The sequence below is a fragment of the Eublepharis macularius genome, chromosome 3 (assembly GCF_028583425.1).
Source record: "Eublepharis macularius isolate TG4126 chromosome 3, MPM_Emac_v1.0, whole genome shotgun sequence".
In the NCBI taxonomy this organism is placed as follows: domain Eukaryota; kingdom Metazoa; phylum Chordata; class Lepidosauria; order Squamata; family Eublepharidae; genus Eublepharis; species Eublepharis macularius.
This window is the reverse complement of record NC_072792.1, coordinates 187,587,189-187,611,097: the sequence shown is the minus strand read 5'-3', so window position 1 is coordinate 187,611,097 and position 23,909 is coordinate 187,587,189. Positions and strand designations below refer to the sequence as shown.

The 23,909-nt window shown below is 48.8% G+C and overlaps 2 protein-coding genes across 2 annotated transcripts; both read left to right on the top strand.

Moving 5' to 3' along the window:
* Positions 1-572: 572 nt before the first annotated feature.
* On the top strand, positions 573-1,511 carry LOC129325910 (olfactory receptor 51H1-like). Its single transcript, XM_054973900.1, has one exon. It carries the CDS (start codon positions 573-575, stop codon positions 1,509-1,511), a length of 939 nt encoding a protein of 312 aa, XP_054829875.1.
* A 6,607-nt stretch (positions 1,512-8,118) lies between these two features.
* LOC129326385 (olfactory receptor 51V1-like) lies at positions 8,119-9,084 on the top strand. The gene has a single exon (XM_054974542.1). It carries the CDS (start codon positions 8,119-8,121, stop codon positions 9,082-9,084), a length of 966 nt encoding a protein of 321 aa, XP_054830517.1.
* Positions 9,085-23,909: the final 14,825 nt, after the last annotated feature.

The following is a 23,909-nucleotide window of genomic DNA, read 5'->3' as shown; positions in this document are numbered from 1 at the left end:
ATCGCTATAACATCATAATGTTAAAAAAAAACAACGGAAAATGACTGAACACAGCCATTTTTAGCAAGGTGTGGTTTTGGGTTAAAATAAAACTTTCTCTAATGGCAATTCAGTCATTTTTACTTGTTTTCTTCAGCAGAAAATTTTCATTGTGTGATGTCGTTATAGCAATATAAGGACATTATTACAAAAAAAAGGGGGAGTCACGGGAGAAATGGATTCTGGGATTGAGGAGAGAAAAAAAAGGGTGGGCCTATGGCGTGGCGAGGCGAAAAAGATAGATGTGAGGCATTCACACTGAGGCGCAAAATATCGTGACTATCAAGCACAAAGCAGAAGAGAGAAAATCGCATCACTGTGGGAACAAGGTGGGTGTTTGCTGGGAAATTGCACCATTTTCGCGCTAAATAGAAGCCCGTGTGATGACGGCCAAAGATTTGCACAGCACTAATCATTTGAAAATACAGTGACCATTATTTCCCTTTGGCAGATGGTGACTGAGAAATTGGACTCAACCAAGGCCATACAACATCTCTAACCTTTTGCATCATTTCACCAAATGCATTCAGGAGATGTCAACCGTCAGCTTCAACGGCAGTGCCGAGAACCACCAATCTTTTGTCTTAGTTGGCATTCCTGGCATGCGGGAATACAATTCTTGGATGGCCTTCCCTTTGTTTGTGCTCTACGTCCTAACTCTGCTTGGAAACCTTGTGATCCTCTTTGTCATCAAAACAGAGCAAAGCCTCCACGAGCCCATGTACATCTTCCTCTCCATCCTGGCCTGCTCAGATCTGGGCCTCTCCGTGGCCACCATGCCAACAATGTTGGGTGTTTATTGGTTTGACTCCAGGGAAATCTCATTCAATGCCTGCATCACTCAGATGTTCTTCATCCATTTATTTCAATGGACGGAGTCTGGAATCCTTGTGGCAATGGCTTTTGACCGCTTCGTTGCCATTCGTGATCCCCTGAGATATACTTTACTTCTCCCATATACGGTAATTATAAAAATAGGAATTGCAATCTTATCCAGAGGATTTTGCCTCCTCTTCCCAATCCCCTTCCTTATTAAACGGCTGCCCTTCTGCAGATCCAATGTCCTCTCCCACTCCTACTGTCTCCACCCTGATGCTATGAAATTAGCATGTGCAGACATAAAAGTCAATATGTTGTATGGATTGATTATCGTCGTGAGCACATTGGGGTTGGATGTCGTCGTCATTCTTGTCTCGTACATCCTGATTCTGCAGACTGTCTTGAGCATTGCTTCCCAAACAGAGCGCCTGAAGGCTCTCAACACCTGTGTGTCCCACGTGTGTGCCATCCTGATTTTCTATGTCCCCATGATAGGTGTCACGGTGGTTCACCGGTTTGGAAGACACCTCTCTCCCATTGTGCACATGCTGATGGCCAACATCTACATTGCAGTCCCACCTGTTCTAAATCCCATTGTGTACAGTGTGAAAATGAAGCAGATTCGGGAAAGGATCTACAAAATGTTTCAGTAAAAGAGATGGTCAGATCAGCCATGTCAAAGCAGACGGCCGTCTTCCAGGCTAGACTAAGTTGGTAGAAAGTCATATTTTTTTTTGTGACTGCATTAACGTGCTTCTCTAACAGCAGTGCTGGATCCAGTACAAACCCTAATCTTTTAACCAAATCAGCAAGGGTCAGCTGAATACCATTGAATGTGGGAAGCATTCACGTTTGTTCCCTATAAGAAAGGGTCGACAAAGGGGTATCAATGGAACTAAAACTTAAGGAGCCATCACATGAATAAGATAAAATATTTCAATCACGGGGGACATATTTTTTTCTGAGTTCCATTAAGTCTCTGTAAGAAAAGACAGTCCCAGCATTTCTCAATAAATAGCACTAACTTTGCCAAGGTGCCGTTTGGTTAAGTCCACCATCTCCTGAGTGCAGGGCAGCCAGTGGTGCCTCCCCTTGCTACAAGATCCCGCCCCCCCCTCCAGCCATGAGCTACTGGTCCCCAGAAAGGGAAAGCACCCCCCCCCCTGCTCCAGCTTTACATGCACCCAACTTGCTCCATTCAGGAGTTAGACATAAGGACAGGATGCCCCCCGCTCCTGAAACGGAATCATCATCAGGGCTGAATTCAAATGTCTGGGAAGAGACTGGCTCTTGCCTCCTTTCATTTGTATTTCTGTTGATGGGCATTTGCATGCGATTTCTTTTCAGTTTGATGTAAACTGCTTCGAGTCCTTTGATTAAAAGAAAATGAGATTCATTTTAAGCACATTCATTCATAAATAAAAATAAAGCAAATAAATAAGAGAAGTGCGCACACAGTACGCATCCCCAGTTGGCACAGCTCTGAGAGCCTCGCTACAAGTGACATCTTTCACGCGAAGGGCACTTGATCATTTTCGCAAGTCTTTCTGGGTACTGAAGTCCCTCTCCCACACCCCTTTTCCTTCTGTTCCTTCCCCTCTCCGTTAGCACGGCTGCCTGAAGAGACGGAGAAAGCCTACGACAGCAGCTTTTGCAAATCGTCTTGCTGGGGGGTGGGGAATGCTCTAGAGAAAGCTGACATGTGAAGTCCTCACCTCTCTGTTAGAACTGTTAGGATCGCTGCCTTAAAAGTCAGAGAAAGCCTGCGTTTGCAAATCGTTTCTCTAGTCGCAAGCCTGCTCTCAATGATCTTTGGGGGCGGGCAGCTGCAACTTTCTTAGCTTTCTCCAGAGCATCCCCCCCTCCCCGAGCAAGACGATTTGCAAAGTTGCAGCTGCCCGCCCCCAAAGATCATTGAGAGCAGGCTTGCGACTGGAGAAACGATTTGCAAACGCAGGCTTTCTCTGACTTTTAAGGCAGCAATCCTAACAGTTCTAACAGAGAGGGGAGGACTTCACCGACATGTCAGCTTTCTCTAGAGCATTCCCCACCCCCACCCCAGCAAGATGATTTGCAAAAGCTGCTGCCGCAGGCTTTCTCCGTCTCTTCAGGCAGCCGTGCTAACGGAGAGGGGAAGGAACAGAAGGAAAAGGGGTGTGGGAGAGGGACTTCAGTACCCAGAAAGACTTGCGAAAATGATCAAGTGCCCTTCGCGTGAAAGATGTCACTTGTAGCGAGGCTCTGAGGCTTCCAGTGGGAGCAGAAATCTCTGCGCAGTAGGATTCTAGGGCACTCTAAGTTCTTCTCCTGCCTTCCAGCGCAGGACCCCATTACTCCCAAAGCACACTGCTGACGTCAGTAATAGGGATTTTTGAGGGGAGGGGGGGGGTCATGCATGCTAGCAGGACACTTGTGGGTTGTGTGGCTAGCAGGACCGCATCAGCAGACTACAGAAACCAAGCTTTCACAACTGCCACACAACACCACCACAAACCAGGACTAGTTTAGGCGAAAATGTGTATCCATGCATATGAGTATGTGTGTGCATGAAATTTGCTAATGCCCCCCTCAAGAAATCCACCACAATTATTTCAAAAATCACACAACGAACCACTTGTTTTGTATGTTACTTTGTTTATACCCCACCATTCTCCTTAGTGGAGACCCAAAGTGCCTTGCAACATCCTCCTCCATTTTATCCTCCAAACACCCCTGTGAGGTAGGATAGGCTGAGAGTGTGTGACTGGTCCAAGACTGGCCAGCAAGGTTCAATGGCAGAGCAGGGATTCTCCTAGATCCTCGCCCACTACTACAACCACCGCATCACAGTGGCTTTCGCGCTGCTCCCCTCTTGTGTTCCTCCCTTTTCAGACTTTTCCAGTTGCTCCACAAGTGGTGAATTTCTGGAACCAGCACAAGAGAGCCCTGCCATCTGTGTTTATGCCCATTTATCCCGGAACAGCTGGACGTTTGAATCTGGGGCCTTCTGCATGCAGCGGCGTAGTGTGGCTGCAGTGCGCCCAGGGCAGGGACATCCTCTTCCCCCCTGCGTGCCTTGCACATGAAAACTCCCCGGCCTACATGATGATGTCACTTCTGGTGACATCATCACGCAAGACCCGGCCGCCACCCCCCCCCCCACACACCACCACAGTGAGCTCGGCTGGCTCGGTGCCCAGCAAGCCGCCTGCACGGCTGAAAGTGGGCAGCACGGCCACCCTCCTGAAGAGCACAAAGCAGTTGCCAACGCACTGATGAGGCTGCCGGCTCACTGGGTGCCAAGCCAGCTGCAGTGGAGCAGGTGACTGTGCTGCACTCTTTGGGAGGGCGGTCACGCTGCCCACTTGCAGCCAAGCTCACTGCGGTGGTGCAGGGTGGTGGCCACATCTTGCGCCCCTCCAAATGCTGCACCTGGGGCAACTGCCCCTCTTGCCCCTGGCACGCTATGCCACTGTCTGCATGCCAAGCGGATGCTCTGCCATTGGACCCCAACCCCTCCCATTCTCTGTCACACGACAAAAGTGTCTGATCAATGAGACCTTTACATGTTCAAGTATAGGTCACTGGAACCTCCATGTGCAGTTGCAGAGTACCAGAGAGTGTGGGGACATGCAACGCTCCCTCCGTGCCGGGTACAAAATAATGCGGCCAGAATGTTGACTGCAGTAGGCCATAAAGACGGTATCACTCCAGTCTTCTTCCGTCTACACTGGCTCTAGGGTTACCAGTCCCCCGGTGGGAGTGCGGGATCTGCCACTCCCAGCCTCCTCTCCCCGCCACCACTTACCTGGCCGACAGTGGGTGGGGAGAGTGCGGGGAATGGGCCAGAAGCTCCCGTAATGCGCGGAAGTTTTCCTTCTCACACTGTGATTGACGTCATTCCCCTCCCTGCGCCCCCCACACTCACCCCACAACTCCTCCTGTCCCCCAGGTTGGGTTCCAGGGGGCCTGGGAACTCCAATGGGTCCCAGTTTGCTTTTGGGCCAAATTCAAGGTGGTGGTGTTGACCTTTAAGCCCTATATGGCTCTGAAGGACCGCCGTCTCCTGTATGTACCTATCCATCTGGTCACCTTTGGGGGACCCCTGCAATAGGGTATGGACTGCAGAAATTTGAAAAGAAGCTTTGCTGCTGTCATGGCCTCTTCCAATGGGCTCTGTTGTTCATTCTATCAGACTCAGCACGAATTTTCTGCCAGTGACTTTCTAGACATCTTCCAGCCCTCTTTAGATCACCCAGCTCCATGATAAAATATGGAGCTGGCTTCTGACCCAAGGCAGGAGAGGTCGATGAGGAGCAAGCTTTTTCAACGGCTTCCTGTTCTTAGCTTCCATCATAGCCTGCATTTTGGAATCCAGAAGGGTCCATGAGCTCCCGTGGGCAGGCAGTTTTAGCAGGTCCCTCCTTTTTGTGGGCTGTTGGGGCCTTATGCGCCCTTGTCTTCAGTAAGGAACAGTCAGACCAGGTTCAGGCTGAATCTCCGACCCGGAAAGAAGACTTTTGCTTGTGAAGAGGCACACTAAGGATTGAGCAGGTACCAAAACACACACGCTCGCACATACAAAAGCAATAATAAACGAATGTTTATGTCAAGGAACTGGCGGCTCTTGGTCCATTTGGGTTTTTTTTAAATTTTCGATTTAGGCTTTGGGGCTTGGTTAGGCCCTAGAAGGCCCATCTCTGGGAAATTACAGTCGCTTTGACTTTGCAGTTTCCAGAGAGATGAAGGGATGGGCTGGAAGTTGGAACTGAGGCGCACAGGGGCCGATGAGATGACGGGGATGGAGAGCTTCAAGGCCAGTGACCAGGAGGGAGCTTCGCACTCATATCCCGTCTCATTCGCACAAGAATCCCCAGCTGAGAGTCAGTGGCTGTGATTCCACACGTGCTCCCCTTGCAGAGGAGCAGGGCCATATGTCCTGGCAACACCCATGGATTGGCCAAGCAGCATCAGGTGGTGCTGCAGGCAGCCTGGCGTGAAGTAAGGGTCTGCGTTCTAGTCTGCTGGTGGTGGTGGTGGTATACCTGCTGCTTACATGCCGTTGTGTGCGCTGGACTTGAGTACCCGCTTAGGTAGTCAAGTCCCTCATCTGGATTTGGGACTTCAGCGTTCTACGTCAACGCTTGTGGTTCTAACCTGACAAGGTACGATCTGGGATAGGGGACCAAAACTTGAACAGTATTTTAGAGCAGTTATTTAGTTTTATGATTTTCTTTCTTGTCTTGCACACTTTCTATATTTAATCTTTTGCCCACTTCTTAATTAACGTTATTCATTATACTTCTGTGGTGTTATTTGGGGGGGGGGGGGCTTCAGTCTATATGCAGTACTTTGGCCTATTTGGCTACTACAGCTAACAAAGGATTGTCTTTGTGGAACTCAGCCTACATGTGTTCTAACTTGCAGGGCTGACTTCTTGATTAACACCTGGAAAGTCTGGAGACCTGAGTCCTCGGTCCCTCAGCTTTGCATTAGTTAAGAGGAACTGGTGGTGGCTCCCATTACCCTGGGAGGTGAGGATTTGCATGTACACTATTGGGGGGGGGGGGAGAGCATGCGCATAAAAGTGCAAATGAAAACGTATGAGCCTGTTCTGAAGAGGGGGGATGTCCTGGGGGGTCCGAAGAAGAGAGTACACACAACACTTGTGCACCAGGCAAGCCCTGGTGGTGATCTGGTGCAGAGTGCAAAGAAAGGGGGCCGCTCAGAGTCTCCCAGTGTCCTGTGCAAAGTCATAGGGGCAGGAGCGAAACAGCCCAGGGAAAGCGGCTGCTGTGGCTAACTGCAAAGTACTGGCGTTTCGAGGGCTACTTTTATCGGCACAATGTCCCGGGAGAGTAAGGACTTAGTTACTCTTGGGCCCTGATTGGGTCAAGGATGGAAAGTTTAAACTTTATTGGTGGGTTTGCATTTTAATGGTGAGGTGAGAAAATTTCATTCAGAGTTGGTAAAACAATGGGTGTCCAGAATGACGGTGGGCCTGAGAGGATCCAGGGGGGACAAAAGACTGGAAGCATGGGGCCCTCTGCTCGGGGAAGCCGATGAGTTTATGACAAGGGTGAGCATCTGGTAGGTCCTCCCAAGCATTAAGGCTCATGAGGTCTAATGACTGAGACGCTGCTATGGTTCGGGTGGGGGGGCGGTGGTATGTGATCACCTTCAGGCAGACCTTTCAGCAGAACAGGGGTTGCTTCCCCTTGGTGGTGCAAGGAGGGCTTTAGAGCACTGCTGACCATCCCTGGGAGTCCCCTTGTCAGTTGGCCACATGATTTATTCCAAACCTCAGCAGAGACTGAATTAAGAAGTACAAGTGCCATAATTTCTGGGGGTTCCTACGACAGGGCTTCAGCTGTGCAGCATCACTTGAGACCCTGCACCTGCCCAGGCCATGTGAGTTGGGAAGGCCAACAACAGGAGCCAGCGCTTGCTCAGAGGAGGCTTCCCCCCCCCCCCCGGAGGGGCTCAGAGCTCCTGTAGCAAATCCCCCTCCGCTGAGCTGAGCATCCCTCAACTGCAGCATCCCTCAAGGGCTCCCCTCTATAAATACTCCCAGACAGCCAAGGCTGCCCTCAGGTGCTTCCTTCAGAGCAAGAGACTCAAGACTGCAGCACAGACAACGCTCTTCTTCTCCGAGCTGCCTGGAACGCAACGGAGACAAAGAATGGGAGGCCCTGCCCTGGACTGAAAGAATATCTGCACAGTTCCAGGTAAGAGAGCATCTTTCCCAAAACCTTTCAGCATCCTGGTTCCAGAAACAACCAGGGAAGGGTCCTCCAGGCAACCATCTCAAACTTTTCTAAGTTCTTTCCTGCTCACAAGGAAGCTTGAGCTGATTCTCCAGCCTATTATTGTGTCCTGGAGGTTGGGCACGTTCCTGTTGCCGCAGAATAGTTCTGACTGGTGAGTGATCAGGTTGCCTGCCAGTGGACTCTGCAAACGTCTCGGTGGATTTTCCATTAGGAAGCCCTGTTTCCTGGGAGAGAGGACAATATCCAAAATCTGCCCAGAGAGAGACATGTCTCTGCACCCTTGGTGCCTTTCTAGGACGTGTGAAGATTCTCTGACTTCTCATGACCAAAGTCTATTCTCTATTCAGGTGACTCGCTCTTTTTGTTCTGCCACCTGGCCAGCAGCGTTAGGGATCATCCAGGCAGGTGTGTGGAATTTTAACAGTGAGACTCCCTGTTGAATTTCCAAGTGACTTTGGTTTCAGTACTTCCTTGCATTTCACAGAATGTTAAATATTACTTGTGGCTCACCATGGCACTGTTAACTCAAGCCAATCACAGCACCACACGGTTTACCCTGCGTGGCTTCCCAGGGATGGAGGCAGCGCACTGCTGGATTGGCATCCCCATTTTTTCCGCCTACCTGTTTGCAGTGCTGGGCAACTGCACCATTCTGTACATCATACGGACAGAGCCGAGCCTGCACCAGCCCATGTACTATTTCCTGGCCATGCTGGCTACCACCGACCTGGGCCTCTGCATCACCACCGTGCCCACCGTGATGGGAGTCCTCTGGTTCCAGCTGCAAAAGATCAGCAAACATGGATGCCTTTCTCAAGGCTACATCTTCCACTCATTATCCTTCATGGAGTCAGCTGTGCTCTTCGCCATGTCTGTGGACCGCTACCTTGCCATCTGCTTTCCTCTGAGATATGCAGCTCTGCTGACCGCCAGTCGAGTGGCCAGAATTGGCCTGGTCCTCCTGCTAAGAAGCACCTTGACCTTAATTCCCCCCCTGTATATCCTCCTGCACTTTCCCTATTGTCCAGTTGCAATCCTTTCTCACTCATTCTGTGTGCACCAAGACGTGATCCGCCTAGCATGCGCTGACACAACCGTTACCAGTTTCTATGGCCTCACCATTATCCTTTTCACCTTGGGCTGTGATCTCCTCTTCATCCTCATCTCCTACAGCCTGATCTTGAAGGCAGTCCTGGGCATGAGTGCTGGGAATGAAGGCCACCAGAAGGCCCTGGGTACCTGCATCTCCCACATCTGCGCCGTCCTGGTCTTCTACGTCCCAGTGCTCGGGCTCTCCATTGTGCACCGGTTCGGCCAGCATGCCTCTCCCCTTCTCCATGTCATTATGGGCAACATCTACATCCTTCTCCCACCCGTGATGAACCCCGTCATCTACAGCATCAAAACAAAGCAGATCTACACCCGGATCCTCAGAATAACTTCTGCCTTGAATCCTTTTGGAAGAAAAGGGAGCTAAAATAAATGAAATAGTCTCACTCAAGACAGTCTAGAGAAACAAAATAAGGCTGACGGAGCAGCATCTGGGCTACTAACTCTCATTTCACAGTCATCAGTTTTGTGCCATGTGCGTTATGTTACGTTACATTATGTACCGTCAAGACCTCCGAAACATCCTATCATTAACAGCATTGCTCAGATCTTGCAAACTGGAGGACGTGACTTCTTATACTGAGTCAAGTCATCTGGTTTTAGGTCTTCCTCTTTTTCCTGCTGCCTTCCACTTTTCCTAGCATTATTGACTTTTCCAGAGAATCTGGTCTTTTCATGATGTGGCCGAAGTATGACAGCCTCAGTTTTGTCTTTTTAGCTTCTAGGGAGAATTCAGGCTTGATTTGATCTGGTACCCACTTATTTATCTTTTTGGCCATGGTATCCGCAAAACTCTCCTCCAGCGCCACATTTCAAATGAATCCATTTTCTTCCTGTCCGCTTTCTTCACTGTCCAACTTTCACATCCATACATAATACTGGAGAATAATTTAGTTTGCTTTTTCTTGATGGTCCCCAGAGAGGCATCCCTGTCTTTAAGGATCTCTTCTAGTTCCCTCACAGCTGCTCTTCCAAGCCTCAACCTTCTTCTGATTTCTTGGTTGCAGTCTCCCTTTTGGTTTCCTGCCTCCAGGTCTGCCCGAACTGTAGCTACTCTTTGCATGGTTGTTCTGTGCTTGCTTATCTGTACCCTCGGTGTTACTGTTTTTCTTCTGCTTTCCCTGAAGAAAGCTCCTTGCCCAAGATTATGCACTTTGCCCTGGGTTCCTTTAAAGTTCTGACTTTTCTTCCTGCTTGCTTTCTAGTTGCGCAGCATTCATTAAGAGAGTGGACAGCGATGTTAGAAGCTCTCATTGTTAAATAGTGTTTTGGCAGAGAAATCAGGGAACGAGAGTGGAAGTGAAAGGTCAAGCTACCAAGCACTTTCAGGTTAGGCAAAGGAGACGGTGGGCTTGATGCTTTTAGAAATGAGCAATCCAGGGAGCTCTCTTCACCTGCCTGCTGGATTTTCTGCCCCCCTCCCCAGGTGATGGAAATGGCTTGATCCTGTTGCAGTACAACCCTCCCAAGTTCTCAGTGCAGAACAGCACGAACTTGATGGTGGGGGGAGGGGCTGCCTGCCTGCAGGATTTCCATCTTTCTCAATCTTTCTGCCTTTCATCTTCCTGAAGAAGGGATCTCTGATTGATGAAAGCTCAAACCCTGGAAATCCCTTTTTTCTTTTTGGGGGGTGGGAGGGGGGCTATTTTTATTAAAACAGAAAAGTGGATACAAACTGAAAAGCTCAAACCCTAGAAATCTTGTCGGTCTCTTCAGAGCCACTGGACTCAAATCCTGCCATTCTACTGGTGACCAACATGGCTACCCATCTAAATCCATCTTTCTCTGGGGTTTCTGCCCCCCGCAGATTTCTATTCTGGCGTGTTTGTCCCTGGTACAGGGACAAGATGCCCTGACCTGGATAGCCCAGGTGGGCCCGATTTCCTTAAATCTCAGAAGCTAAGCTGGGTTGGCCCTGGATGGAAGACCTCCAAAGAAGACCAGGGCTGCAGAGGCAGGCAATAGCAAACCACCTCTGATAGTTTCTTGCCATGAAAACCCCACCAGGGGTCACCATAAGTCAACTATGACTTGAAGGCACCACACAGACACACACAGAGGGACAAGATAGTGGTTCTGCTGACATGCCAACTACCCCTGAGACCCTGTCCCTGATCCAAAGTGGGTGACCTTTTTTTGTAGCATTGGACTCTCATGGGGGCAGCTGGTTCTGGGGGTTTCAGCACCCATGAAGAGGCTGCTTTGTCAGGTATCGCTTAAGGCTTCATGGTGGAGGTGTGCATTTGGATACACCTGAGCTGAAATTATACCTCAAACTAGCTGTATAGAATCAGTTTATGGACACCCAAAATGACCCCAAGCATTCTCAATATTCTGGAAGTTATGAAAATTTATCTCCTAGAATTTCAGATGAGTTTCATGTATTATTTATTTGTTTGTTTTGTTCGATTTGTATTCCGCCCTCCTACAATATCTTTAAAACCAATAAAACAGCTTAAATATTTAAAAAAGAACACACACAACAAGCAATACAGCAGCAGGTTTTGAAAAACACGTGGCAGCAGGTTCCACCATGTACTTCAGGAACGGGGAGAGAAAGAGAAGAAACCAGCCTGGGAAGCAGCTGCTAGCTGGAATCCCCCTTCCTTTCGGGAGAGAGACCGACAGTTGAAGGTTAGGTAGACCTGGCCTCCACCCATGGCCCTTTAAGTATTAAAAGGGAAAGAACTGAACTGGCCCTGGACTCATGATGATGCTGGCATGGTCTGCTCTGAAGGTTTCTCCACACTGCCAGCATCAGAGCCAGTGAAGTGTCCCCCCCCCCCACTTCTGGAAAACGGTTGGCAGGCTTTGGACTCTTTCCAGACTTGGCTGTTGCAGCAGAGGGATCATTTTTTTAATCAGCAGTTGAATAGCATTACATTGATATACAAATGTTGCAATATATGCACCTGTTTTTTCTGAATTTCAAATTTTAATTCTTTTAGAAAAGTAACTCTCCAGACCCTTCCATTGTGGAGACCTGCCTTTTCCTTTATATCTCTGTAAGAGAATGGGCTAGAGACATGCTTAAAATTAAAAAATTAAAAACTGGACCCTCAAAAGTCCTGGTAGGCACATTGCTATACTGTTATATTGATATAAAGCTATTCCACTGGCTGCTTTTTAATAATAACATTCGATTTAAACAAAATAAAAAGTCATCTGTTTGCAGAGGATGAAACAGCTGCTGCAAAGGCCAAGAACTACAAGAGTCCAGGAGCCCAGCACGCCCCCCCCCATCATTTTCAAGCTGGCAGTGATAACAATACTTACTGTGCTTATAATAACAATAACTGCTGGCAAGGAAAAGCTTCCAGCCGGAATGGTGACGGCATGGTGGGGCTGGGAGCTTCTTTTCCCCTCCCTCTCCACCCGTTTATGCTGCCCCAGGGACAAAAATTATAGTCCTAGTTTTAGGGACACCCGCCCCCCCCCCATCCCAATTCAACAACAGTTTTTGTCAGCATAATGAAAACTCTGCCCTACCTAAAATCCAGTTCTCAAATTGTTACGAAAATTTGCGCAACCGTATTTCATAGTCACCATGAAGACCATTGTACTGTTCCAAAACATTATTGACCTGGTGCAGGCAGCAGAGGTCATACACTCGGGCCCGTTTTCTCCTCTGGGCAGGAGGAGGCTGATCTGAGAGTGGGGGAACCAGTTTAGGCACTTACAGGTCCCATCAAGCCATACAGCCACACGTAATAAACAGGCCGACACACCAACCAAAATCCAGGCTCCTCTTCCACCAGCAGCACACAGCAAGAACTAAAAAAGGAAGCTATCTCAAATATGCAACTGCAATAGAGTTTAAACAGTTACTTTCGTATGTGTCAGATGTCCATGCAGTATGTTATTAAGTACTCAGCATTAGAAGCAATTAGATCTCATTCTGGAAATCAATGCCTCCATTGTACGGTCAGAAATGATGATGAGACTCTCTCCTTCAGAAGATACTTAGAGCCAAACTACAAGCGACGTCTTACACAGGTTGGACACTAGTCGGCTTCCCTCAAGTTTTGATGGGAAATGTAGGCACCCAGGTTTTACAGCTTGGCTCTCCATTACAGCTGCAAGACCAGGATGCCTACATTTCCCATCAAAACTTGAAGGAAGCCGACTAGTGTCCAACCTGTGTCAGGCGTCACTTGTAGCTTGGCTCTTAGTGAATCTACAGCACAGAACTCAAAGTTCATGGAGTGCAGATCCCTCAAGAAAGGGCTCCGTCCGGCAGGGCAATCAGGGAATCTACTGCAGAGTATTCAAACCCATTCAAAGCAGCAGGGGACTCCAGAAAATGACCCGAACCGCAGAACCAGTGAATAGGCAGCCCCCGGGTTGAACTCCGGAATGAGGAAATGAAAAGGGCCCAGGCAGCTGACACGACTGTTCCTAGGCCCCGTCTCTCCTGCCTACTCCACATAGGGCAGACCTGCAGGACTCTTCTGGGGGGGGGTCGGGGGCCTATTGGGTTCTGGCCTGCAGAAGGAGGTGGACTGCTCCACTATGTGGATAAAATCTCTTGCCTCTGCTCCAACTTGCATTCTACATTAGCACTGACAGGATTGGATGGTCCCAGGGTGCCGACGTGTCCCGTTTTTGGGATACTTTTCAGTTTGTCAGGAAGTGGAGAGGATGCTTGGAAGTTTGAGATCTGCTACGACTTGTCAGACACGTGTACCATCTCTGCCATAAAGGTGTTTTATCCATGATGCTGATTTCCTGAGAGTACAAGAAATGTGCTGCCTTACGCACTGCTAACGTGTATGAGTGTGTGCCATGTAGTTCAGCTAGGATCATGGCTGTTCTCTTTATCTCATAGGTGTTTACTTTCACTGCTGGAAGAGACGGGAGAATGGCCTTGGAGGCAAGGAGGTGGCTCAAAGCTTAAAATGATTTCATTCTTGCTTCCTTTCTCAGACTATGAACCCTTCTCCCCTGCCCCCCGCCCCAAGAATCTTAACTATCCCCTTTCCCTATAACTAACCTAACCTTTCATACCCACGTTGCTTCTGCCAATAAAGCTGTTAGTGTACACTGACCTGTAGACCCTGAATAAAGCAATTTAAACTCATGCACCTGGAGTGTTTGATGTGAAGTACTATTTGGGTCTAACTGCCAGAACCTGACACTACTACTACTACTACTACTAATACTACTACTACTACTATTACTACTACTAGCAAAAACAACAACATTCGATTTATATACCACCCTTTAGGACGACTTAACACCCACTCAGAGCAGTTTACAAAGTATGTCATTATTATCCCCACAACAAAACACCCTGTGAGGTGGGTGGGGCTGAGAGAACTCTGAGAGAGCTAAATCAAAAAGAGTCCAGTAGCACCTTTAAGACTAACCAATTTTATTGTAGCAGAAGCTTTCAAGAATCATGTTCTCTTCGTCAGATGCAGAGAGAGAGATCAGTCACAGAGAGAGCTGTGACTGAGCCAAGGTCACCCAGCTGGCTTCAAGTGGAGGAGTGGGGAATCAAACCTGGCTCTCCAGATTAGAGTCACGCGCTCTTAACCACTACACCAAACTGGCTCTCACCTGATTATACAACCCTTGCCCTTCCTGGGTGTTTAATAGTGCAATCCTCAACAGAGTTACTCCAATCTAAGCCCGCTGAAATCAATGGGCTGAGACTGGAGTGACTCTGCTGAGGATTGCAGTGCAAATCTGCTGGGAGGGGTGGCTGGCATGCCGGGGGGTCCTGGAGAGAGCAAATGTATCCCTGAGGAAGGGGGGTGGGGTGGTCCCCTGCCATAAACTGGGCAGTGGTGCGTCCGCTCCTAAAGAAACCTGCGCAGGACCCAGGAGAGATGAATATCCAAAATCCAGTTATGTGTTCTTTTCTGCTTCAATTTTTGGCACATTATAAATCATACATTCAGAGTATTTTAATATAAGTTTTTAAATCTGTTTTTAAAGTTGACAATTAATTTATTGTGGTTTAATGATGATGTGAGCCGCCCTGAGCCCATTCGTGGGGAGGGCGGGATATAAGTCAAATAAAATAAATAAATAATTTTAAAATATTCTAAATAAATTAACAGTAAAATCTATTCTTTAACAATCCTGTTCACCTTCCTTTGCTGTTTCTTATCTGGCGGAGCGTGCCCTCAAGTCACCATACGCTGACTTACGGTGTCCCCTGGCAGGGTTTTCATGGCAAGAGACTAACAGAGGTGGGTAGTCAATTGCCTGCCTCTGCAACCCTGGTCTTCCTTGGAGGTTTCCCACCCAATTACTAACCGAGAGATCTGCTGAGATCAGGTTCACCTGGGAGATGCAGGTCAGGTTTGAAACAGGGTCATACAGAGAGCGGCAGGTGGACTCTTCGCCGGGGGACCCGAAGTGGCTCTCGGCAGCCCTGCTTGGGCCTAATTGCGGCAGTTCCACCGGCTGGGCTTAATGACAGCCAGCACAACTTCTCCTCCTCCTCCTCCTCCAAACATGGCTTCCTCCTTACCCGTACCATTCTGTGTAACCCACCGCTCCCGCAGCGTCCAGGGGTTCAACTCCCAGGCTGCCCTCCCAAGCGCTGCTCTCAGCCGCTCAGCCCCCTCACGGCCTCCCCTTCTTTCTCTTCTCTGGGGGGATTTCCACACAGCTGCCAGAAGTGCAAGGCGCAGGCGTATATATGCTGTGGCTTGTTCATATAGGTGAACATGTGCAGAGTCCCAGGGACTCTCATAAGGCAGCAACAAGGCCAAAAAAGACCCCAAACACTGAACTCTCTCTTGTTGAACTAGTTAACTAAACATGGAATAAGTTCAACTGCCTTTTCCCCCAGAAGAAACTTAAGGAATTCCCTTTTTTTTCCAGTAGATTTCCCCCCTTTCTCCCTGAGGCGCCGCCTTTCCTCACGTTGTCAGCCAATCAGGGGCCCCCTTGCCATCCCTGTTGCTAGGCTACGGCAAGACTCCCTTCCCCATAGGCCTTCACAGACTCAGGAGCCTGAGAGCGGAACTCAGGCAGCTTGGCGGAATGTTGGACAAGTGACAGTTGAAAAGTCCATTGGGCAGCAGTCAGAGAGCCAAGCTGCGAGACAAGGATGCCTACATTTCCCATCAAAACTTGAGGGAAGCTGACAAGGGTCCAACCTGTGCCTTTTGTCACTTGTAGTTCCGCTCTGAACAAGGCCCTCCATAGAAGTGCGTCTAGGGCTGTGGCCGGCCCAGGCAAGCAGGCCGGCTCTCTGCTGATCTCCCCCTCACGCACACAGATTCACTGTCTATACTGAGCCTGGCGCTCATAAGGATTTCAGCCCAGAGTGATTTCAGCTCAACACAACCTACTTTATTGCAAGCCAGAACAGACAGACAACTCCAGTTCAACAGAAGCCCAATCTATAGACATAAACCCCGCCCCTGTATTAACCATCAACCAATAGCAACATGCACCCTAGAATACCATCATTTGCATGAACTACATACAGTATAACATATTTACACAATAATGATTGGTCTTTATTCAGAGAGGACCGATTGGCTGCTGCCAACTGTAACATCCAATGAAAATTGAAGCCAGAGGAGCCTAACTTTTATTGAAGCTAAGGCCAATCCACAACACACACCCTGCTGTTGAGCTCTGGCGGCTTCTGGCACCAGCTGAGAGCTCACCTGGGCACTTCAGGTGTGCAGGGCTGGCAACAGATCTGTTAGTAGGTGGGCAGGCCTGGATTTGGGACTGAGGCAGCTTTCGTTGCACTGGTGGACATAGGTGTAAACTATGGGGGGCTGAGTCACACAAGAGTAAGTGTTTTGCTTTTCTTTTGGGTAATTGCAAAAACCTTAGTGCGAACTCTATTTTCCCTCATTTGTGTGCTCTTTCTCTTTTTCTGTAGTTAAATGACGGCCTGTCTCATTTAAGATAAAGTTGTATTAGTTCTCACTCACATGCCTGCCACCTAGTTGCCTCCCAGAACTTTGTGTATGTTCAGAGGCTAACCAGCTCTCCCCGGCAGCTGGTAAGCCTATTCCCAGTCAGGGTGGTGGCATGTTAAAGTAAAGGTACCCTGTGCAAGCCAGCTGAATAGTAGTGGGAAGCACCCACTGGTGGTAGGGGATCCCTGCTTGTATGGATTCTGATTTGCAAATTAGCTGTTGCGGTTTTGCTTTTTGCTGATAATGCCTGTCTTGTTCAGTTCAACTTAGAAGCCAGTTTAGGGATCGCTTCAGTGCTGGAAACGTCAGCTGCATCCGCTTGTCGGAATGTGATGCCTCATTTCAGGTTGGTCTCCATGACTGGATATTAGGAAAAAAATTTTCACGGTCAGAATAGTTCAAAAGCGGAACCAGCTGCCTAGGGAGGTGGTGAGCTCCCCTTCACTGGCAGTTTTCAAGAAGAGGCTGGATGAATACTTGTCAGAGATGCTTTAGGCTGATCCTGCACTGGGCAGGGGGTTGGACTAGATGGTTTGTATGGCCCCCTTCCAACTCTATGATTCTATGACTGATGTAGAGAGAGTTTGGAGCTGTTAAATAAGAACGTGAACATTCTTTTGGTGGAGATCATTCATTCATTTACATCCACCTTTCCCTGTGAGACTCAAGGTGGATTATACAGGGTAAGTTAATATGATTAATGGGTGGGGTATTCAATAAATAATACAATATAGAGTATAAATTACAGGAATTTTAAAACATGCATCAATCCAAATACAAGGGCCGTTTCCAGACGGCTTACCTGCCTCTGGAACGTCGCACCATCTTGTGGGGAAAATGTGAAATATCGCGTTTTCTCGCGCGAGTTTTGCGCGACGTCGCGCAAAACTCGCGCGAGAAAACGTGATATTTCACGTTTTCCCCGCAAGATGGCGTGACGTTCCAGAGGCAGGTAAGCCGTCTGGAAACGGCCAAGGATGAAATATTGCTGAAACAAAATGTAATTAATTTGACATGACATATTAAATGATGCGGAAACTACCGGGTAGCTGTTGATTTTGTCCAACTATAGGCTGATACCTACAGAAGGCCCTGTCCAGATGAGCAAAGCTGCTGTTGTGGTCCTGCTGATGTAAGGGGGAAAGGATTTTGCATGTGATAGTCAAAACCTTGAAATGAGCCTGGTAACTGATGGGTAGCCAGTGGAGGGACTACAAAATGGGAGCAATATTTATGTTCCACCTAGCTTCTAATAAGAATCAAGCTGTGGCATTCAGAGTAGACTTCTCGGGGTGACCTACGCAGGGTGCATTACAGTGGTCTAGTCTCAATGTTACTGTGGTGTGAATCCAGTTGGCCAGACTGGCCGTGTCAAGGGAGGGTCCATCTTCAAGGCTAGTTTGAGTTGGGAGAAGGACTTTCTTTACCTGCTTCTCTACTTTTGCTTTGTTCACATTTCTGTAATCCTAGTCCAATCGCACTGTTTATTAGATGCCTCACCCTCTCGATTGCATTGACTTTCTCTGTGTCATCTGCCTTCAGTCTCAGCGAGAAGCAAAGCAAATAAAGAAATAAACGTGTGTCAGCCTGCCTTTCACGGTCAGTTCCGGGCTTGCATATTTTGTGCTCAGTTATGTGCATCTGAGTACAAAACATAACGTGAGACGCAACTCTTCTTGTGCCTCCTCAGTTCAGACAAATTAACTGGAGGAAGGTCCCAAGAGCCTGTGTGTCGTGGTGGCTGGTTCTCATGTAAGGCTTCAGTGTGCAAAATTCAATACGCTTGTCTATTCCGGGGAGGGTCCATGGCTCAGCGGCAGAGTATATGCTTGGCGTGCAGAAGGCCCCAGGTTCAATCCCTGGCTTCTCCATCCAAAATGGATTAGGGTTCAGGGGATGTGGAAGTCCTCAATCTGACACCGTGGGGAGCCGCTCCCCCCCCCCCCAGAAGAGACAAGTCTGGCCCTAACAAGCCAAGAGACTAATGCAGGAGAAGGCCACTTCGTGTATGTTCACCCTCGTGTGGCATAATTTCATCTCTGCAAAGGGAGGAAATAGAAGAAATCCTCTGAAATAAATGGACAACATATCTTTTATTGCCTATTAAGTTACTGTGTAACAGTACAGATAATGCCGGACAGCGACAAGATGGGAGACAAAACAAGGCCGCAGTTGACTGGACATCTCCTCACTGATTTGGGCCTCCACCTGCAGGGGGTGGGTCAGTTCTGATCAAAGCTCCTCCTCCTCCCACTGCTCATAGAATCCGAGGGTTGGGAGGGACCTGCAGGGCCATCTAGTCCAACCCCCTGCACAATGCAGGAAATTCACGACTACTCCCCCTCCCCACACCCCCAGTGACTCCCTGCTCCCTAATCAAACTGGCCAGGGGGAAATTGCTACCTGGCCCCAAGGCGGCAATTGGTGTTCCCTTGGGCACATCAGAGGGGGCCACAAGAACTAAGCACTGTTGATCAGCTTCTGTAGAGGCTTCTCTCCATGGTCTATTTCTGTTGTTGTTGTTTTTTAAGGAACTGATTTGTTCCACCATTTCACGCCACCATGTGATTATTCTCCTACCCACCTCCCACTGCTTCTCACTAGCAAATCCACAAACTCTGCATCCAGCACACAGGGAGCAACTGTGCCACTCTTCCCTCCTGCACCAAAGACTGTGCCCCAGTCACCCCAAACACAGCTCCCTCTAGCTAGACATTCCGAGCCCTCCTTCCCAAACTCTATTTTTAACATAACCTAAGAAGAGCCCTGCCAGAACTGAACAGTGGTCCAGCCAATCCAGGGGTCTCCTCTGATATCACACAGGGGGAAATGGGGCTAAATGTCAGGTCTTGCCAGGTACTTGCCAAAAGACTTCACTGCATCACAGGAGTGAATGAGTTAAAGTTGGTTTTATTAAAGAAGAATACCAAGTGGCTCAAGGTAGCAGAGCAAGGTTAATTATAGGTCAAAGCTCCCCCACCACACACACAAGTGGGAAAGAAAGTCCTTTAGGATTTTGGCACGCTGAGATGGGGAGGAGGGAAAGGATGAGCTCTGCTCAGTCTCTCAAGAGTTTGGTGCAGTCTCAGGTGTAACTTCAAGGCCACGTTCTCAGACCTACCAGGAAATTGTAACCAAAACATCTGAAAGATAAGCAGCTAGCAGCAACCACTCAACAAAACAGGTTGCTCTCTGCATGTTCTCAGAGGTACACTATACACTGCAGCAAGAAATCCATAACACATGGCAGATTTGCTGGAGGCGTATCTGACACAAATGCTTCCAGGTGCTAGGCTACCCAACATCTTTTTCTTTAAAAAAAAATGCAACAGCTGTGGCTGCACCCAGAGGATGCAGGCAAGGCAGGAAATTGTGCTGATTGCTCACAGACCAGCAACACTCCACAAAGGACGCTCTTCTGTCTGTGACAAACAGCAGGTCCTGGCAACAAGTCAACTCCTGGGAAAATCAAAAGTATAACGGGGAGAGAATGGGGGCCGCAGTATAGCCACCATCAGAAGCTCAAGTGCACATAGAATCATAGGATCAGAGGGTTGGAAGGGACCTCCGGGGTCATCTAGTCCAACCCCCTGCACAGTGCAAGAAATTCACAGCTACCTCCTCGCCCCAGCTTCCCCAGTGCCCCCTGCGCCATGCCCTGAAGATGGCAAAACACCGTCAGGATCCCTAGTCAAACTGGCCTGGGGGAAATTGCTACCTGGCCCCAAAGTGGCGATCGGCCTTACCCTGGGCACGCAAGAAGGGGCCGCGAGAACCAAGCACTGGTTGGATCCAATTAGCAGTGAAATCCTAAACAGAGTTACTCCAGTCTAAGCCCATTGATTTCCGTGGGCTTAGATTGGAGTAACTCTGCTTAGGATTTCAATGCAAGTATGTCAACAGCTTTTGCAGCCACTGGTCCTCCCACCCTTCAATTTAAACAGTGTAAGGGAACCACAGGCTATACTAGCTTTGTATTTCTACAAGTATTATTCCAATCATTTCAACATTCTTCCAATAAAAATAATTCCTGGACAAATCTTCAGCGTTTCATCTCTGTATTTCCTGTAGTTGAATGTTATGTCTCTGCAATGCATATTAGATCGCAGCAGCATAGCAGCATAGAGTTGGAAGGAACCACCAGGGTCATCTAGTCCAACCCCTGCACAGATCAGGAAATTCACAGCTATCTCCCCCCACACCCCCAGTGCCCCCTGTTCCATGCCCAGAAGATGGCAAAACACCGTCAGGATCCCTAGTCAAACTGGCCTGGGGGAAATTGCTACCTGGCCCCAAAGTGGCAATCGGCCTTACCCTGGGCACGTAAGAAGGGGCCGCGAGAACCAAGCACTGCTGTAACCCTTCCTGCCCTCCCTCTCATGATCTGCCCAGGTCCACAGAATCAGCATTGCTGTCAGGTGGCCATCTAGCCTCTGGGGGGAAGCAGGTCTCAGCATGGCCTGGCTACCTGACCAGCTGCATATAAACCCCTCACCCAAATGATGCCACAACTCTAATAAAAAATGGGAAGGGGACATGATGAGGAGTGCCCTCCCAAGAAGAGTTCGACGCGTCTAAGCCCATTGCAGTTAATAGAGAAGAGTGTCACTCTACTTAGGATGACACCGTTAAGTTTTCTCAAGTTGTGGACGGGGGTGGAAAGAAAGACTTTTCTTCCTCTCTCACGATCCTAGAACTTTTTCAAAGGCAGCACCCCATTGAATTGCATTTCCTGGGGGACACCAGGGGGACTTCCTGCGGGGGGGGAGGGGGGGCCGTGATTAGCCACTGGGGGAAACAGGAAGTCTTCTCAGTGCTGTTCAGTGGCGTCTGACAGCCACTTTGTGAGTGTTGTTATTATGTAAGAAAAGATTTCTCATCCATTTCTCTGCACAAGCAGTTTACAACTCGATGCTTCACCACTGCAAGAATATTTTCTCCTTGTTTTTAATTATCTGTTGTCTTGAGCCAAGTCTACACTTCCACCTGCAGCCCTCCAGCAACATGAAATACTGGAGCCGTCTCCTTATGAGCAAGGAAAGCGTCGCCCAAAGAGAAGTTCCATCCCTGCTTCCTTTGCGTGGTTAAAAGGCTGCGTTGCCAAAGCTGGGTCAGGAGTGTGCCATCTTGCAAAAAAGGAGGTCATGGACCTCGCTCTGCTTGCTCCACGGAAATACTAGGCACCCCACGAGGCCACGTAGGAAGACACTCACAAAGAGCACCCCATGAAAAGCATCAGGGTCCATCAGACGGGTTGACCATTCACAGGCTCAGCTGCAGGGCTTTTTTTCTGGGAAAAGAGGCGGTGGGACTCAGTGGGTTGCCAGCACATGGGGCAACTCCTGGTGGGAGGTGGTGCCCCTGGTACCGCATGCACGCACAGCACGCACACGCCCAGGACCGCATGATGATGTCACTTCCGGGAAGTGACATCATCATGCAGGGTGCAGCCACGCCCCCAGGAGCGCTCCTGCAAAGGGGGGAGTTTAAATCCCCCTCCGTGGGGCTGGTGATCTAAACTCCACCCTCCTTGCTCCAGCTGTCTGGCGCCAGTCAGCTGGAGGAAAGGGGGATTTTTTACAGTTTAAATCGTGATCTAAACTCCTCCCTGTCTGGAGATCAGGGGGTGGGGCCACCAGCCATGTGTCCATTTTCAAGAGGTGCCGGAACTCCCTTCTGCCATGTTCCAGCTGAAAAAAAGCCCTGCTCGGCTGTAGTGAGGAGGGGAGGGGAACTGGGACACATTATGTTGTGCTAGGCAAGAGGACAAAACTTCAGGGACAAACCTCAAGGCATTAGACTAGAGAAATTGTGTCTGATACACTGCATGCACGCCTCATTTCTGTATGATCTTTTTTTAAAAAAAATTCTTTCTAAACAAAAATGCTTCTTTGGGGTAAGATAGACCCCGATTTTCATCAAAGTGATAATGAGCAAGGTAACCAGGGCTTTTTTTCAGCAGGAACATGGTGGAACGGAGTTCCGGCACCTCTTGAAAATGGTCACATGGCCAGCGGTGCAGAGGGCAATCCAAACTCCCCTCTGTCTTGAGATCGGGGGGCGGGGCCACCGGCCATGTGACCATTTTCGCCAAGGGCGATTTAAACTTTAAAAAACTCCCCTCTTGTTCCAGCTGACCCAAAGGGACGTCATTGTTCCATCACTGAGTTCCTCCACCTCTTTTCCCAGAAGAAAAGCCTTGAAGCTTACCATTTTGGAATGTCTTGAAGTCAGACCCTACTTGACCCAGTGGCCAGGTCAGGCCCTATAGGCACCATTCACAAAGATTTAATTACAGTAATTATGAAAACTGGGTGTTTTGTAATTATCACAATGAATATGAAAACAAAATAAATTCCCCATCTAAATGAAAAACAACCCATGATATTTTTTTTGTTCATTTTGTTCTGGTTTCTGCTGTTATTGGTTTCTCTGCCTTTACTAGCAGACAACATTTTCCTAATAAGGACACCGAGAGAGCCCCGAGTTCCTTAGGGGGAAGGAGGAGAGAGGCTTGGGGCGTTCTTGTTTGATTGCAAGATGCAGCCACTAGCATTACATCCCTGACAGAGGTATTCCAGTCCTAAAGGGTATGAGGGGGGACTTTGCCTGCCTGTCTCTTCCCCTATGCCTGCCTGCTGTGCCAAATTCCCCCTTGCAGTCCGTGCTCCTTTGCTTGCCTGCTGCTCTCCAAACCTCCCCTCTCCCATCCGAGCAACCTACCTCAAGGTCCTCCTCCTCCTGCCTGCCCACCTGCCCGAATACTTACCCTACTTGTGCCACCCAATGCCCTTGCCTTGCCGGTCTGCCTCTTCCTCGTGCTGCTGTTCTTCAAGCTAAGGGACTGCGGGGCGGTCCGTGTTACTGCCTCGAGCCCTTCCAGTCAATTCTCCCACATACTGTAATATTAAACATGGATGCCTTTTGTTGCTTTTATTCTGTCTGAAATTTGGCGATGTGGGTATCCCTGGGGAATACAACAGGCCCCCTGAGTTTTGTCCTAGTTTGGATGGAAAACTATAAAAGAGGCGGGCCTGAGGAAAGGGAGGGTGTCTTCCACTGAAACCAAGAGGAAATAATGAAAGAACAGAAATAGGAAAATGAAACAATACCAAAGAAACAATAACAAAATGAACCCATATGAAAACACCAATGAGGAAACAGAACCTTAAAAAAAACGAAACTAACTCCAAGGTAATAATAATAACAACATTCGATTTATATACTGCCCTTCAGGACAACGTAATGCCCACTCAGAGCGGTTTACAAAGTATGTTATCATTATCCCCAC